This window comes from Lycium barbarum, chromosome 5 (assembly GCF_019175385.1).
Source record: "Lycium barbarum isolate Lr01 chromosome 5, ASM1917538v2, whole genome shotgun sequence".
NCBI lineage: Eukaryota > Viridiplantae > Streptophyta > Magnoliopsida > Solanales > Solanaceae > Lycium > Lycium barbarum.
The window spans coordinates 27,161,352-27,175,304 of NC_083341.1; the positions used below are offsets into that span (position 1 = coordinate 27,161,352).

Here is a 13,953-nt window from a genome sequence, read left to right on the forward strand (position 1 = left end):
GAGAAAGAAGAGCAAAACAAGAGCAAAAAAAGAAGACCATTTCGGGTTTGGTGTGGAAAATTCACCACAAAAAATCTTGCTCCTAAAATTTTTCTTTTGTGGTTTTCCTACTAAGTTAAGGTTCCTTTGTAACTTGGTATAGTTGGATTGGAGTGGGGAGCATTAGAATCACCAAAGTGATCACATCTCCAAGTGAAGAAGACTTGAAGAAAAGGTAAGAATTTCTACCTTTTTATTGTGTTATGAAGTTTTGATTGTGTTGTAGTATATAGAAATGTGTTGATTGTATGGAAGTTTGCAAAGTGGGTGTGTGTTGTAGGTGTGTAGCCGTGGGTATGCACAATTGTATAACCACAATGTGTTGAATTTATGTTATATTCTAGTTGTGATTGTGATGAAATGCATATGGGAATTGAAAGTTGGATGAATTTAGTTGATATTGGAAAAAATAGGCATATGGCCGTGTGGTGTAATGGTCTTGGAATAAATATGAATCAAGTTGTGTAATGTGTTGGAGTGTTGGTATTGTGATGTTTGTAATGTGAATTAAGCTAGAATGATATAAGTTTGTGTTGAATTGGAATGTGAACACTTATGTCGTTTTAGTATGATTTTCCGACATTAAGGGAATGAAGTGTTTGGTTGTGAATTATGATGTTCATTGATGAATTTGGAAGTTGGAAACTTGTTATGAAATTATATGCCAAAGATTTGATGTTTTGCATAAGTTATGCTTTTGGCGGAAAAGTGTATATCATGTATATCAAGTGTATATCCTAAGGGAAATGGTATGCGATGTCTTTAGATTTATATGGTGATGATCATGATGGTTGTTGAATATGAAATTATTGATCTTAGTTGAAAGTTGGGTTGAATTGAAGATTATGTCAACTTGTGAGAAAAATGACTAGTTGAAGGATATTTGTGTTTTTAATGTTCATTGTTGATATTGTTGTTGTCGTTTGGGTTGTTGTTGATGATTTATAGCCGAGTTGAATTCTCGGGGTGTCATATGTATAGGGGAAGTGCTGCCGAAATTTCGGTAGCCAAATATGCTTAAAGTTGAAATAATGGCATTAATAATTCACAATTGGTAAACTTGACCAATTGCAGTTTTTCGACGAAACGGGAAGTGAGATTGGAAAGGCTTAAGGAGCGTGAAAGGTATGTAAGGCAAACCCAATTCTTCCCTTGGCATGCCCTTAGTGTATTAGGGTCGGATCCGGGCCTCGAAGGACCTCTTGGCCCTCGGAATCCGCAAGACAAAATTTCAGTTTTTCCTTCAGTAGAATTGAACCTCTTTGATACGTTTTTTTCTGAAATTATGCAAACTTGCTCTAAATTATTCAGAAAGTCATAGAATGTCTGTATAACCTCTTTAGGTGACACTATATGCTTAGAGGGCACAATTTGAGCCCGCCGCCTTATTTGTCCCGAGGCGGGCCCGCTATTTACGGTTTTGCCCCTAATGTGTTAAAGCTTCCTTTTTAAGCGATTTTTGAAAGAAATGTTTTAATTACCCTACTAATCGCTTAACGAATATTATTTTAAATATTCTGTTAAATATTATAAATTATTTTGACACTCGGAATGACTTCGGGAAAGTTATACTTCTGTAATTTATTATGATATTCGAAATACATTTATTATGATTCCGTCCGACCCCATTGAATTTGTTTGTCTTTGATACGCTTCATCGAGTCTTTGAAAACATTTATTATATTTTTAAATTGCATTAGTCTCTCACTACTCCATTCGTGGATGTCCCAATGTTTCCCACACTGAGCCCGGGCCAGGATATGTTGTCAAGCGTAATTCTCTGCATTGTTCGCCGCGCCCCGATGTGAGGGGGCAGGTATACGCGTACATGGGTCTGTGGAGTATGATGTGCCATGTCCGCCTATTCTGATCTGATCTGTTATGGCCATTCTGATATGACATTTTATGATACGGGGCCACGCCCCTTTTTCTGATTCCTCTGTATTGTGGCACCAGTGTCGGGAGGGTGACCACGTTCTGTCTGCCGAGTCCCGTGGCAGGGATCGGATATGATATGACATATGTTTCTGTACACATTCTGTCTGATTTGGAAATATGCATTTGACACTCTGGATTTTGTACCCATTTTCTGTAATCATTATGATTTGACTTCTGTGATTCCGCTTTACATATTCAGTACATATTTCGTACTGACCCCCTTTCTTCGGGGGCTGCGTTTTCATGCCGCGCAGGTACAGACGACAGGTTTGCTGATCCGCACGTTTAGGATCCCATTTCTGCTATTTTGGGGCGCTCTCTTCTACAGAGCCCATCTTTTGGTACAGTCTGTCACTGCTATCTGGATGTGTACTTTGTTCAGGGTATGACGGGGCCCTGTCCCGTCTTATGATTATGATATGTTCTGTAGAGGTCTGTGGATACATCTGTGTGGGTTCTGTACATATGTTTGGGATGTTTTGGTTTTATGACAGCCTTATCAGCTTCTGTGTGCCAAGTCTGCTTTTCTGCTAAATTCTGTAGCATCCACTAATGTTGCTATTATATTACATTATTTTGATAATATGCTAAATTGGGTATCGGGTACGTATAGGTGCCCAGCTAGGGCACTGGTCGCGGCCCACGGAGTTGGGTCGTGACAAAGTTTCTCACCCATGGGGCCTGTTCTGCCGGCCCTCTAGCCATCACCGTCACAAACCATTCCCTTACAGATTGCTCAGCCCTTCTTTCAAACTTATCATCATATTCCACTGTGGTCGATGCCAAAAAGTCATCACCAAAATAAAACCTGTTGATTGTGCGGGCTGAGATATCAACATGGACACCCCGAACATACACTGTGTCTAATGGAAGGGCGGCTTTCAAAGCTCTCTTATTCTTGTGCCGCTGCTCTAGCATCACTCTGTAGGTAGTATAGAATTCCCGAACCATGGTCGGGCAATAATCCCCTGGAGGCTGTATGAATTCCTCAAGATGATAGTGCTGGATGAGATCAGTAATCCGAGGGTAGCTCTCTAAGCAGCTCATATTGATTTGTTCTTCTTCTTGAATATTTCTCCTCGGATTACCCCCGCTGACTGTAGTCGCCCCTTTTATATAGTACTTTCGGCACCCCTCATAGGGGAATCGGATTGCAGCTACCTCCATCTTTTACAGCCGCAGCCGCTCCTGTTCCTCATCTGAATTTCGCTCAGGAGCGGCTGGTTGCTCTGTGCTGCCTCGCTAGCACCAGCGGATATGGAGTCTGAAGCCCCCTCTGCAGACTGGGAGGAGAGTGGGGTGGGTGATGCTGCTCGGGGAGTGGTGGCCTGTGCCCTAAATCTAATTGTTAGGACCACCGCTTGACGTTCAGAGTCAGAGGGTTCATCCCTAAGAGTAAGGGTCGTTTGTCCCCAACCTCGGCCTTTTCTGGGACAACCACCCCGCTTGACTGAATTCTTTGGAGGCATACCTGCAAAAAGAACACCCTTCATTATTAAGACAACCATAGATATATAACAAAACCAGACAAAAGTGCAAAACATGCGATAATGTTAAAGCTGCTAGCGGTCCATCAATTTGCTACAAGAGTCGTCGAACAGATCAACAGAGTGTCGAAGTGTTCGTCGAATCGATCGACGAGCCGTCGATCTCTTGTTAGCCACTGGAATTTGCAACTGACAGATGGTGGGTAAGACGCCCCGTCGAATGACTCGACGGGCCGTCGAGTCCACCGTCGAGTTTGTTTTGGTTAAGACTTCTGAGAGGGCTCATTCAACGTTGAGTAGGACTGTCCGTCGAACTGAGCGTCGAATTATTTCGCAGGCTAATACTAACAAATTCAATACAATCCTTTGGCCGTGGTGCAAATCTTCACGTATTTTGGGGCTACTCAGACTTCACCCCACGTTGGCTTGGGTTAGGATAGGGAAAACAATTGGCGGGCAAAACAACTCTGTGGTCGTAATGCCCTCCAAGCCATCGTTACACACAACGCCACACTTACACACAATGCCACACTTTGGCATTTCATCAAACAGGTGGCGGGCAAAACAACAACAATCTCATGAATGAGGTGTGTTTGTCGTAATGCCCTCCGACTCGGCTAAAGATTAATGAATCAACATCCAAAAACAAATAATAGAAAAACATGGAGCAGTTGGAAGGCAAGTAAAATAATCAAAACAAGCCAAGGAATGCGAGCAAAAAACTAGCAAGAACAAGGGAGCAAACAATCCACGAACTCACATACCTTAAAATGGAAAGAAGATTTGATTTTAGCCCTTAAGGAAGGAAAAACACCCGAAGAATCACTACTAGGGTGACACACACATAGAGGGACAGAGTAATGGGGCAGAAGGCGAATGGTGGTTGTGGGGTGGTGAAGAGAGAGGGACGTGGGTAGCGGTTATGGTAGAAGGGGAGGTGGAGAGAGAGAGAGACGACGCGGGTTATAATAATACTTACCCGAACCGACCCATCAAAAGGACAGAGCGTCGATTGGTTCGACGCTCCGTCGAGTGTAAACGCCCCTCCCCCTTTTTTATATGAAAAAGAGAGAAGAACACCCCGTCGAACTGACCGACGATCAGTTCGACGGAGCGTCAAACCTGTCGTCAAACTGCCATTATTTCTAGTGACGAATCTTTCAGGTGGTCCACTTCGACGGTGCATTCGACGGCTCGTCGAACAGATCGACGTTTCGTTGAATGCGCCGTGTATCTGCTTTCCTGGCAATTTCTGGGTTCAACACTTAGGTTCCTCGACACATCAACAATCATCAAAACAACAACAACAACAATAACAAAAATCAATGAAATGGAAAAACATATTGCGAAAATGACCATGGGTTGCCTCCCAAGAAGCGCACAATTTAACGTCGTGGCACGACGTAATACCACTTTTGGTGTTAAGGTCCGGTGCCATGTTTCAACCGGTGAGCATCAACAATGTTGTCCCCATCAACCATCCAATGGTAGTGCTTTACCCGATGACCATTCACCCTGAAAGTACGAGTCCCATCGTTGGACTTTAACTCCATCGACCCATTGGGTGACACATTCACCAAAGTAACAGGGCCGGACCACTTGGATTTCAACTTGCCCGGAAAGAGCTTTAACCTTGAATTGAATAGCAACACCGAATCACCCGGTTGAAAATCTCTCTTCAGAAGTTTGACATCATGATAGTACTTCATCTTTTCTTTATACAAACTCGCACTCTCATAGGCATGATACCAAAACTCATCCATTTCATTCATTTGAAACAACTGCAACTTGGTTGCTTCGTCCCAATTCATGCTCAATTTTTTGAATGACCACAAAGCTTTGTGTTCAAGTTCAACAGGTAGATGGCAAGCTTTACCGAACAACAACTGATAAGGAGAAGTACCAATGGGTGTCTTGAATGCTGTTCTATAAGCCCAAAGAGCATCATCAAGCTTAGATGACTAATCAGTTCTATTTGCATTAACCGTCTTGGCTAAGATGTTTTTTATCTCCCGATTGGAGACTTCGACTTGCCTACTAGTTTGGGGATGGTAAGGAGTTGCCACCCTGTACTTCACTCCATATTTCTCCATGAGATTAGCGAATTGCTTGTTGCAAAAGTGAGTGCCACCATCACTAATGATTGCCCTTGGAGTGCCAAACCTTGTGAATATGTTTCTTTTAAGAAAATTGGTGACACTCTTGCCATCATTGTTGGGCAATGCTACAGCTTCGACCCACTTGGACACATAGTCAACCGCAACAAGGATGTATCGCATACTACGAGAACTCACAAATGGGCCCATAAAGTCGATGCCCCACACATCAAATAACTCAACCTCCATGACAAAATTCATTGGCATTTCGTGCTTCCTCTTAATTGACCCTTGGCGTTGACATTGGTCACAAGATTTCACCATCAAGTTTGCATCAAGAATTAAAAATTTATATGTGCTATTTGCCGCTAATTCATATATTGAAAGAATGAGTATCAAAGATAATGCAACAGTCGAGGAGCTAAGAGAAAGGGGGAGCCCGAGAACTCAACAAAATGAAACTTGGAAAGAAGATATTTTACGTGGTTCGCAAAGGCAAAAAGGAGATATTGTCAAGCCAACATACTACCGAGGTGAAAATTTTATCGGTACGAATTCTTCTTTCTTTGCAGGACCAATTAATGATGAAGAACCTTCCTCCTTTGAAGAAGCTAAAGGAGTTAAAGAGTGGGAGCTTGCTATGGATGATAAAATGGAGGCTCTAATGAAAAATCACACTTGGAGCCTCATACCAAAGCCCAAAGATCTACAACCCATATCTTGCAAATGGGTTTACAAAATTAAAAGAAGAGCAGATGGCAGCATAGACAGATATAAAGCAAGGCTGGTTGCTCGTGGATTTTCTCAATAGTATGGTGAAGACTATGAAGAAACCTTCAGTCCGGTGGCTAAGATGATCTCAGTTCTAGTTGTATTAGCCATGGCAGCCTCGTACGGTTGGAAATTATGGAAACTTGACATGAAGAGTGCCTTTTTGTACGGGAAACTTGACAAAGATATCTATATGGATCAACCACCCGGGTATGTCTCTAACTGATATCCTAATTATGTCTGCAAACTTAAGAAAGCACTTTATGGACTCAAGCAAGCCCCACGAGCATGGTATGGAAAAATTGCTCAATATCTATATTTGTGTGGATATGCTGCATCACATTCAGATCCTAGCTTGTTTGTTAAGAAATAAGGAGACTTGCATGTGGTTGTTGCAAGGCTTTAAGAAGAGCATTCCATAAGATTTAATATCAAGAAGTTGGGAGAGCTATATCATTTTCTTGGCTTAGAGGTGACAAACACGAGTAAAGGGATCTTTGTTACCCAGGAAGGGTATGGCAAGAAACTTGTTGACAGGTTTGGGGTGAAACAAAGCAAAAAGTGCTCTACTCCTCTTGAGACTAGCACGAGGTTAAGGCATGAAGAAGGCTCACTTCTTCCAGATCCCAAGCCTTTTCGAGCGTTTGTTGGAAGTCTCCTATATTTGACTATTACAAGGCCAGATATTGCCTTTTCTGTTGGATATGTCAGCAGGATTATGCAACCACCAAGAAAGCCTCACCTGGAAGCTGCAAAGAGAATTCTGAAATATATCAACTCAACATCAGATATGGGCCTATTCTTCCAAAAGAAGAATGATTTGGTATTAACTAGGTATACTGACGCCGATTTTGGTGGTGATCTGGATAACCAAAGATCTACATCGGGCTATATTTTTCTCTGTGTTGGAATAAGTGTTTCTTGGTGCAGCAAGAAGCAAGACTCGATTTTTTATCAACTACAAAGGAATAATATAAAGCAGTGGATCTTACCGCTCAAGAATGTGTATGGCTTCAAAGACTTTCTGATGATTTGCATCTATATATGTCAAAGCCAACTGCAATTTTCAGAGACAACCAAAGTGCCATCAAGCTCGCAAACAATTCAGTATTCCATGCAAGGACTAAGCACGTTGAAGTGGAACATCATTTCATCTGAGAAAAGGTTCTTGATGGAACTATAAATACTTTGGAAGTGCTAAGTCAAGAGAATATTGTTGATGTTTTCATCAAGTGACCTCCTAAAGGTTCGTTCGAGTTCTTCCACGACAAGCTTGGGGTAATTTCCAAAAAATTACTTTAAAGGGGAATGTGAAAAAATAAAGTTGATTTTTTGGAATTACAAATATCATAAATTTTTATGGAAGAAGTTCTAGAATAGCCTAGTGTGTATCTTAGATAATTATCTTGAAGAAATATCTAGGTATTCTAGAGTATTACTAGAAGATAAAAGTTTACTAGATTGTTCTTGTAGATATATCTAGAAGAGTATCTAGAACCATCCATAGACAACTATAAATAGGGATGGTCTTGTACATTTGTAATTCAACCCAAATACAAATCCACTTCAAAGTTATTCAAGCCAATTCAAGAGATCCTTCTTCCATAACAAAGTTCTCGTTTCTATAGTTTCTTCTTCTTTAGTTTGAATCTTCTGACCTTAGTTAACGATCTTGGGCTAGCAGATGGTCTCCTTGATTTAAGTTTTCTTCTGCTAATTTCTCTACAAGATAGATGATTTCAGGGTGGATGAAATGGAGGCTTGCATCCGGAGTCTAGTGTGATAAGAAGGAACCACTAAAACTCAAAGGCAAGTTCTACCGAGTGGTGGTTAGACCAACTATGTTGTACGGGATGGAATGTTGGCCAGTCAACAACTCTCACATTCAAAAGATGAAAGTTGCAGAAATGAGGATGTTGCGATGGATGTGTGGGCATACTAGGAGAGATAGAATTAGAACTGAAGATATCCAAGATAAGGTGGGAGTGACCACGGTGGAGAATAAGATGCGGAAGCGAGATTGAGCTGGTTGGGACATGTGCAGAGGAGATGCACATATGCACCAGTGCGGAGGTGTGAGAGGTTAGCTGTGGACAGTTTCAGAAGAGGTAGAGGTAAACCAAAGAAGTATTCGGGGAGGTGATTATACAGGACATGGCACAGTTCCAGATTACCGAGGACATGACCTTAGATAGGAGGTTATGGAGGACGTAGATTAGGGTAGAAGGTTAGTAGGTAGTTGAGCTTTGTCCCGCTTATCCATGCGTACTAGAAGTCATTGTATTGCTCTTGTAGTTTCTTGCCCTTTGATTTATGCTATTACTTGATGTTTCTTGTAGTTCGATTATCATACTGCTTTGTGGTAGTTACTAATCCTTTTTTCAGACTGCTTTATCATGTTTTTTACAGTATTTTGTCATGACTTATTCGCTTCCGTTATTTCTTTTTTCGTACTGCTTTGAACTGCTTGTTTTTGTGTTGAGGGTCTATCGGAAAAAACCTCTCTACCTGTAAGGTTTGTGTACACTCTACCCTCCCTAAACCACATTTTGCGGGATTTCACTGGGTATATTGTTGTTTGAATTCTGAAAATTTCGGAATTCAACTTGAAAATTGTAACAATTCTATGTCCAAACAGTTTTCCGGAATAATATTCCAGAAAAAAGTGAAAACTATCCATGGCATCCTACTACTAGTTATTGAGAAGAAGGAAGAGATGATGATGATATGAGATTCTCTCTCTTGGACTTGATTGACATTTTATAGTATTTCAGTTTCTGTTGCTGGTCATTTTGTTGGCAGAATTTTGAGATGTATTGCAGTCCCTGCATAACTTCTTTATAGCAAAACGATCCCTAAGTGTGACAATCTTTTCTGGTCAAACTTTGTGTTTGATATTCTTTTGTTCAGATTACTTCGGGAGTGAAGCGGAGAGTGAAAAGTCAAAATGAAGTTCTTTGCAATTCCTGCACCAACATATATTTTAAGATCGATTCAGTTTGCATTATGTAATGTCATTATGACTTTTCAGAGCAGTTTGCTCATGTTCCCAAAGCATCCTCTAAAATCTGTATGAACTATGAACCAAGGGCCATTATGGTGTATATTTGCCTTCTGTTAACTTTTCAATCCAAGTACATTCTGAAAGGTTCCAATTTTTGTAAAGAGAAGGGAAGAAAGTTAAGAAATCAAGACTGCATATGTTCTGAAAGACGTATTCATATGTTCTTATCATTGAATCCATTTGTACTTCAGAATTACTAATTAAAAAGTTAATGTTTATTTAAAAGATAGTAATTTTTCACAAATTGTCCAATTTCTTGTAGAAAATGTGGAGTTCTAGTGAACGCATAGAATCTTTAACGCATTCGTCTCTGTTATGAATGACGCCATAGATACTTTTTTACGCAAGTGGCCATCTTTTAAGGAAATGTTTACCAGTCATTGCTAGAGGATGTTAATCATCTATCAACTATGCACTGCTCTTGATTGTACACAAGTATGAACTCTTGCTAGAGGGATATACATCATTTTATCCATTCAGACGAGAAAAAAATTAGATACTATCATGTTACTTATAAGGATGTGTTTATATTAAATTTACCCAGTTGGGTTACCGGCTTAGAGGCCCAGGCTGTTCCAATTATTCAGGCTGATTCCGGATATTAAGCTATTTGGAAGTAGATATACATTAGTGTCTTATCTATTACTTACTATACTAACATTAGGTGCCATTGTGTGACATAGCCTAGTTGATTCCAAAAGGGACTCGAATCTTGGGAGTGATACGTCTAACACACTTGCATGTGCAAATATGAGATCATTTTCAAGCAATACTCTTGGCGGATCCTCAGTTCAATTCCTTGTGGTGAATGGCAATGTTAGACAAATGTTAAATGTGTAATAATAGTTGAGGAAATAAGTTAATCATCTCCTTACACGGTCTTGGACATTGTAAGCTAGAGATTTTAGTTCCGTTAAATCCAAGGTTCATTTTCTTTGAGGTACAAGGGCTAGACTCATTGTAATTCCCGGTTTACTTAATGTTAGGCTCCATATTATATTTGTTCATGCTCTAGCTATCCGGTCCTAAATAACCAAGGGGAATTGAGTGTACCATATTTGTTGAAGGATGAGTTATTGTCTCCTTATATGAATCTGGACAATTCTCATATGATGAGCTAGCTTCTATATTTGGGTTAAGCCCTATGTTGCTCGGACCCTTCACTTTTGCTGCCGCACCCGTGTCCGACACGACACGACACCGACACCGACACCGGATTCGTGTCAGATCTGGTCAAACGACATTGGATACTTTGACCAAATCCATGGACCAATCTGAGAAAAAATTTGAGGCCAAATTGAAAGAAACGGAAAGCTCTTGAAGAGTGGACACTTATTGTATCTAGAAGAGTTTCAAGTTGATAAAAAATTAATATTTAATTATAAATGAAACATAACTATAAAAAATTATTTTTGTTTTTTATTTCTAGGCATAGATTTAGTTATTTTTCTTATAATTTTGAATTATTTTAGCCGAATCCCCGCACCCGTATCCGCACCTGGATCCGTACCCCCGAATCTTAAAATTTAGATTATGCCGAATCCGACCTCTAGATCCGTACTCGTATCCGACACTCGACACCGAGTACGAGCAACATAGGTTAAGCCAACGTCCATTTTTGTTACAGCAAAAAATAAAAGAAAAAAAGGAATATCTAAATGGATCTCAACAGTTTCATGAGGGATTTCCAACAGGACGCTTCAAGGAAATTAATGCATCCCCAACACTCAAAAGTTTAGAGATGTAATGCCAATGTGGTCGATGAAAGACATATATATATATATATATATATATATATATATATATATATATATATATATATATATATATTATATGTTGATCAAGTACTAAATATTTGTCCCGACATTGCAGACATATCCTAATCCATTAACGGATATTGCTTCATATTGAGTCGTTAAGTAAGTCGCCTAAGACAAGTGAGGGATGACTCAGTGGTTAAGCACCTCCACCCATGACCGGTAGGTCTTAGGTTCGAATCACACTGGAGGGGAAGTGTGGAAACACTATAAATCCTCCTAAAATGGGAGGGGGAAAAAAAAAAAAAAAGTAAGTCGCCTAATATTCTCCTTCAGTATGTAATTGTCTGGTGTGACTACAACATGTTCTCAACATCCAGATTCTATGGTTTTGTCAAATAAATATGAAGCTTCCTGATGATTTTTCAGGTTTATTTTGAGCCAGATGATGTTTATGCATGTATTGTAACATGTGGAGGCCTATGTCCTGGTCTCAACACAGTTATCAGGAAATAGTATGCGGTCTATGCTATAGGTATTGTAAGAAGAGTCGTGGGGATAGATGTGAGTAACATTTCATTCCATGACACACAGTAATACATTTAAGCAATTTTACCATGTATTATTTTGAAAAACAAAGCAACGTTACTTTTGACGATGGTTACATACTTGGTTTCCCTTTTCCGAAACTTTGCTCATCAAAATGCTTGCTAGATAGTTGTAGAACCAGTAGCATCTCGAAGAGGATTGCAGCAACTAGATTAACATTTCTCTCAATCCAAAGTATAATGCATAAATTTGGTAATTTTAGGAACACAACGAATGAGGTTGAATTCAAACTTAACAATCAAAAAGCTTGAAATCGTACTTAGTTATTCTTTCCCGCTTTTAATATCCTGCTCTTCGCTATGTTTTAACAGTACATTCTACTATCTTGATTTGTAATTCCAAAAGTTAGTTTTATCCATGTATGCATCAGAACTACTCTAATTTTGTGGATGTGTAGGGAGGATATCGAGGTCTCTTTTCCAAAAACACAGTTCCCTTGACTCCCATGGTTGTGATATATCCACAAACGTGGTGGAACCATTCTTGGGACCTAAGTTACGCAGATTCTTCACTTTTGATGTCGCACCCGTCCGGGATGCTTCTCGGATTCGGTCAACCAACATCAAATTCTTTGACAGGATTCCATGGACAAATTTGGGGGGGAAATTGAGATTTTGATTTCTCAAAATGAAAGATAAAACATATTTAAGACCTTGGAAATGACATACTTTCAATATTGTAGTCCTTTTGTCTCATATTCGCAGCTTCATGTTTCATACCAAACAGAGAGAAATAAAAATTCAAGGGGTAGTGTTCTGAGTTTTGACTTCGTAGACAATAGCAGCGATCTGTAAGGAGAATTGGTGGAAGGTCTTGAATGGCTTTCTTTTCTCTTTTGAGGGGAAGAACCAGAGAGCTTGAAAGAAGAAGTTGGGGTCTTTATACCTCTATTTTTATAATTTTGAATTTTCTTAGCTGAATGCTCCCACCTGTATCCATACCTGTATCCGCACCCCTGAATCTTAAAATTTCGATTTTGCCGAACCCGTCACTCCGGTCCGTACCCGTATCGAATACCCGCACCCAAGTCCGAGCAACTTAGCTTGGGACATCTCGACGAGGTCATGTCACGAAGAAAATAATAGATAGCATTCAGGATCGAGGTATCAATCAGGTAAAACTAAAAAATAGAAATTATTGTTTGAGAATTAACTCAGGATATTTTCTTTCCATCTAATCAGCGCATCCTGTTGAGGTATTCGTGTTGCCTTTTTTTCTCAAGGTTTATATAATTGGAGGAGATGGAACCTAGAGAGAGGCAGCGGTGATTTTTGAGGTAGACCTTCTTAGCAATTAATCAGTAACAATTCCAGAATAATGCACTCAGAAAAGCATCTTTTTGATCAATTCGCTCTAATGTAAGCACTTGATGTGATAGTAATATTTAGTGTGTTGATGGAGAAAACAATGAAAATGTGTCACTCAAGTTTATTCTGCCTCTTCTCCTACAGGAAATTAGAAGGTGTGGTCTCAATGTTGCAGTTGCTGGAATCCCCAAGGTAATCGATAATGATATACCGGTGACTACTTTCTCATAGAGATTATCAAAATTTCAGTGGGCAACCAAATTATATTTAGTGATCTTTCTGCTTCTCTCCAGGTTATTGACAAGTCTTTCGGTTTTGATTCCGCCGTTGAGGAAGGCCAGCGTGCTATTAGTGCTGCTCATGTTGAAGCTACCAGTTTTGAGAATGGAATTTGCCTTGTGAAGTTAATGGGACGTGACAGTGGTAATTCTTCACATGCTATACTTTTTGAATTGCCGATGTGTAGATAAATATAGCAGAAAAAAAGTAAATCGGGGAGACCTTCTGCTAGCCTAAGATCGTTAACTAAGATCGAAAGATTCAACTAAAGAAGAAGAAGCTATGGAAAGGAAAAGTTTATTTGAATTGGCTTGTATTGATAGTATTAGCTTACAATTGGGGTTGGTTACAAATGACTAAGACCACCCCTATTTATATTTGTGTAGGGATGGTTCTAGAAATATTTCTAGATACATCTATTAGAAAAATCTAGTTATCTTTATCTCCTACCGCTACTCTAGAATATCTTGATATTATTCTAGATACAAAAGGATCAAGATAATTCTATCCTCAACTATAAATATTTAAGTGTCTAGAATTTCTAGACATTTCTTAAATACATTATATATCAAAGATATTACATTATAGCTTTCTAGAAACTCTTCA

At 39.5% G+C, this 13,953-nt stretch overlaps 1 protein-coding gene across 1 annotated transcript; it reads left to right on the forward strand.

The window, feature by feature from the left end:
• Window positions 1-6,479: 6,479 nt before the first annotated feature.
• LOC132639357 (uncharacterized) lies at window positions 6,480-13,538 on the forward strand. The gene is made up of 5 exons (XM_060355809.1): window positions 6,480-6,541; window positions 6,869-7,495; window positions 12,159-12,171; window positions 13,213-13,260; window positions 13,362-13,538. The coding sequence occupies exons 1-5, from the start codon at window positions 6,480-6,482 to the stop codon at window positions 13,536-13,538; spliced, it is 927 nt and encodes a 308-aa protein (XP_060211792.1).
• Window positions 13,539-13,953: the final 415 nt, after the last annotated feature.

Bases quoted from the DNA above. Each gene is read 5' to 3' on its own strand.
- LOC132639357 (XM_060355809.1), top strand. From the start codon at position 6,480: ATGAAGAGTGCCTTTTTGTACGGGAAACTTGACAAAGATATCTATATG. The intron at 6,542-6,868 runs GTATGTCTCTAA...ACTTGTTGACAG, and splicing joins TATATGGATCAACCACCCGG to GTTTGGGGTGAAACAAAGCA. The intron at 13,261-13,361 runs GTAATCGATAAT...GCTTCTCTCCAG, and splicing joins CAGTTGCTGGAATCCCCAAG to GTTATTGACAAGTCTTTCGG.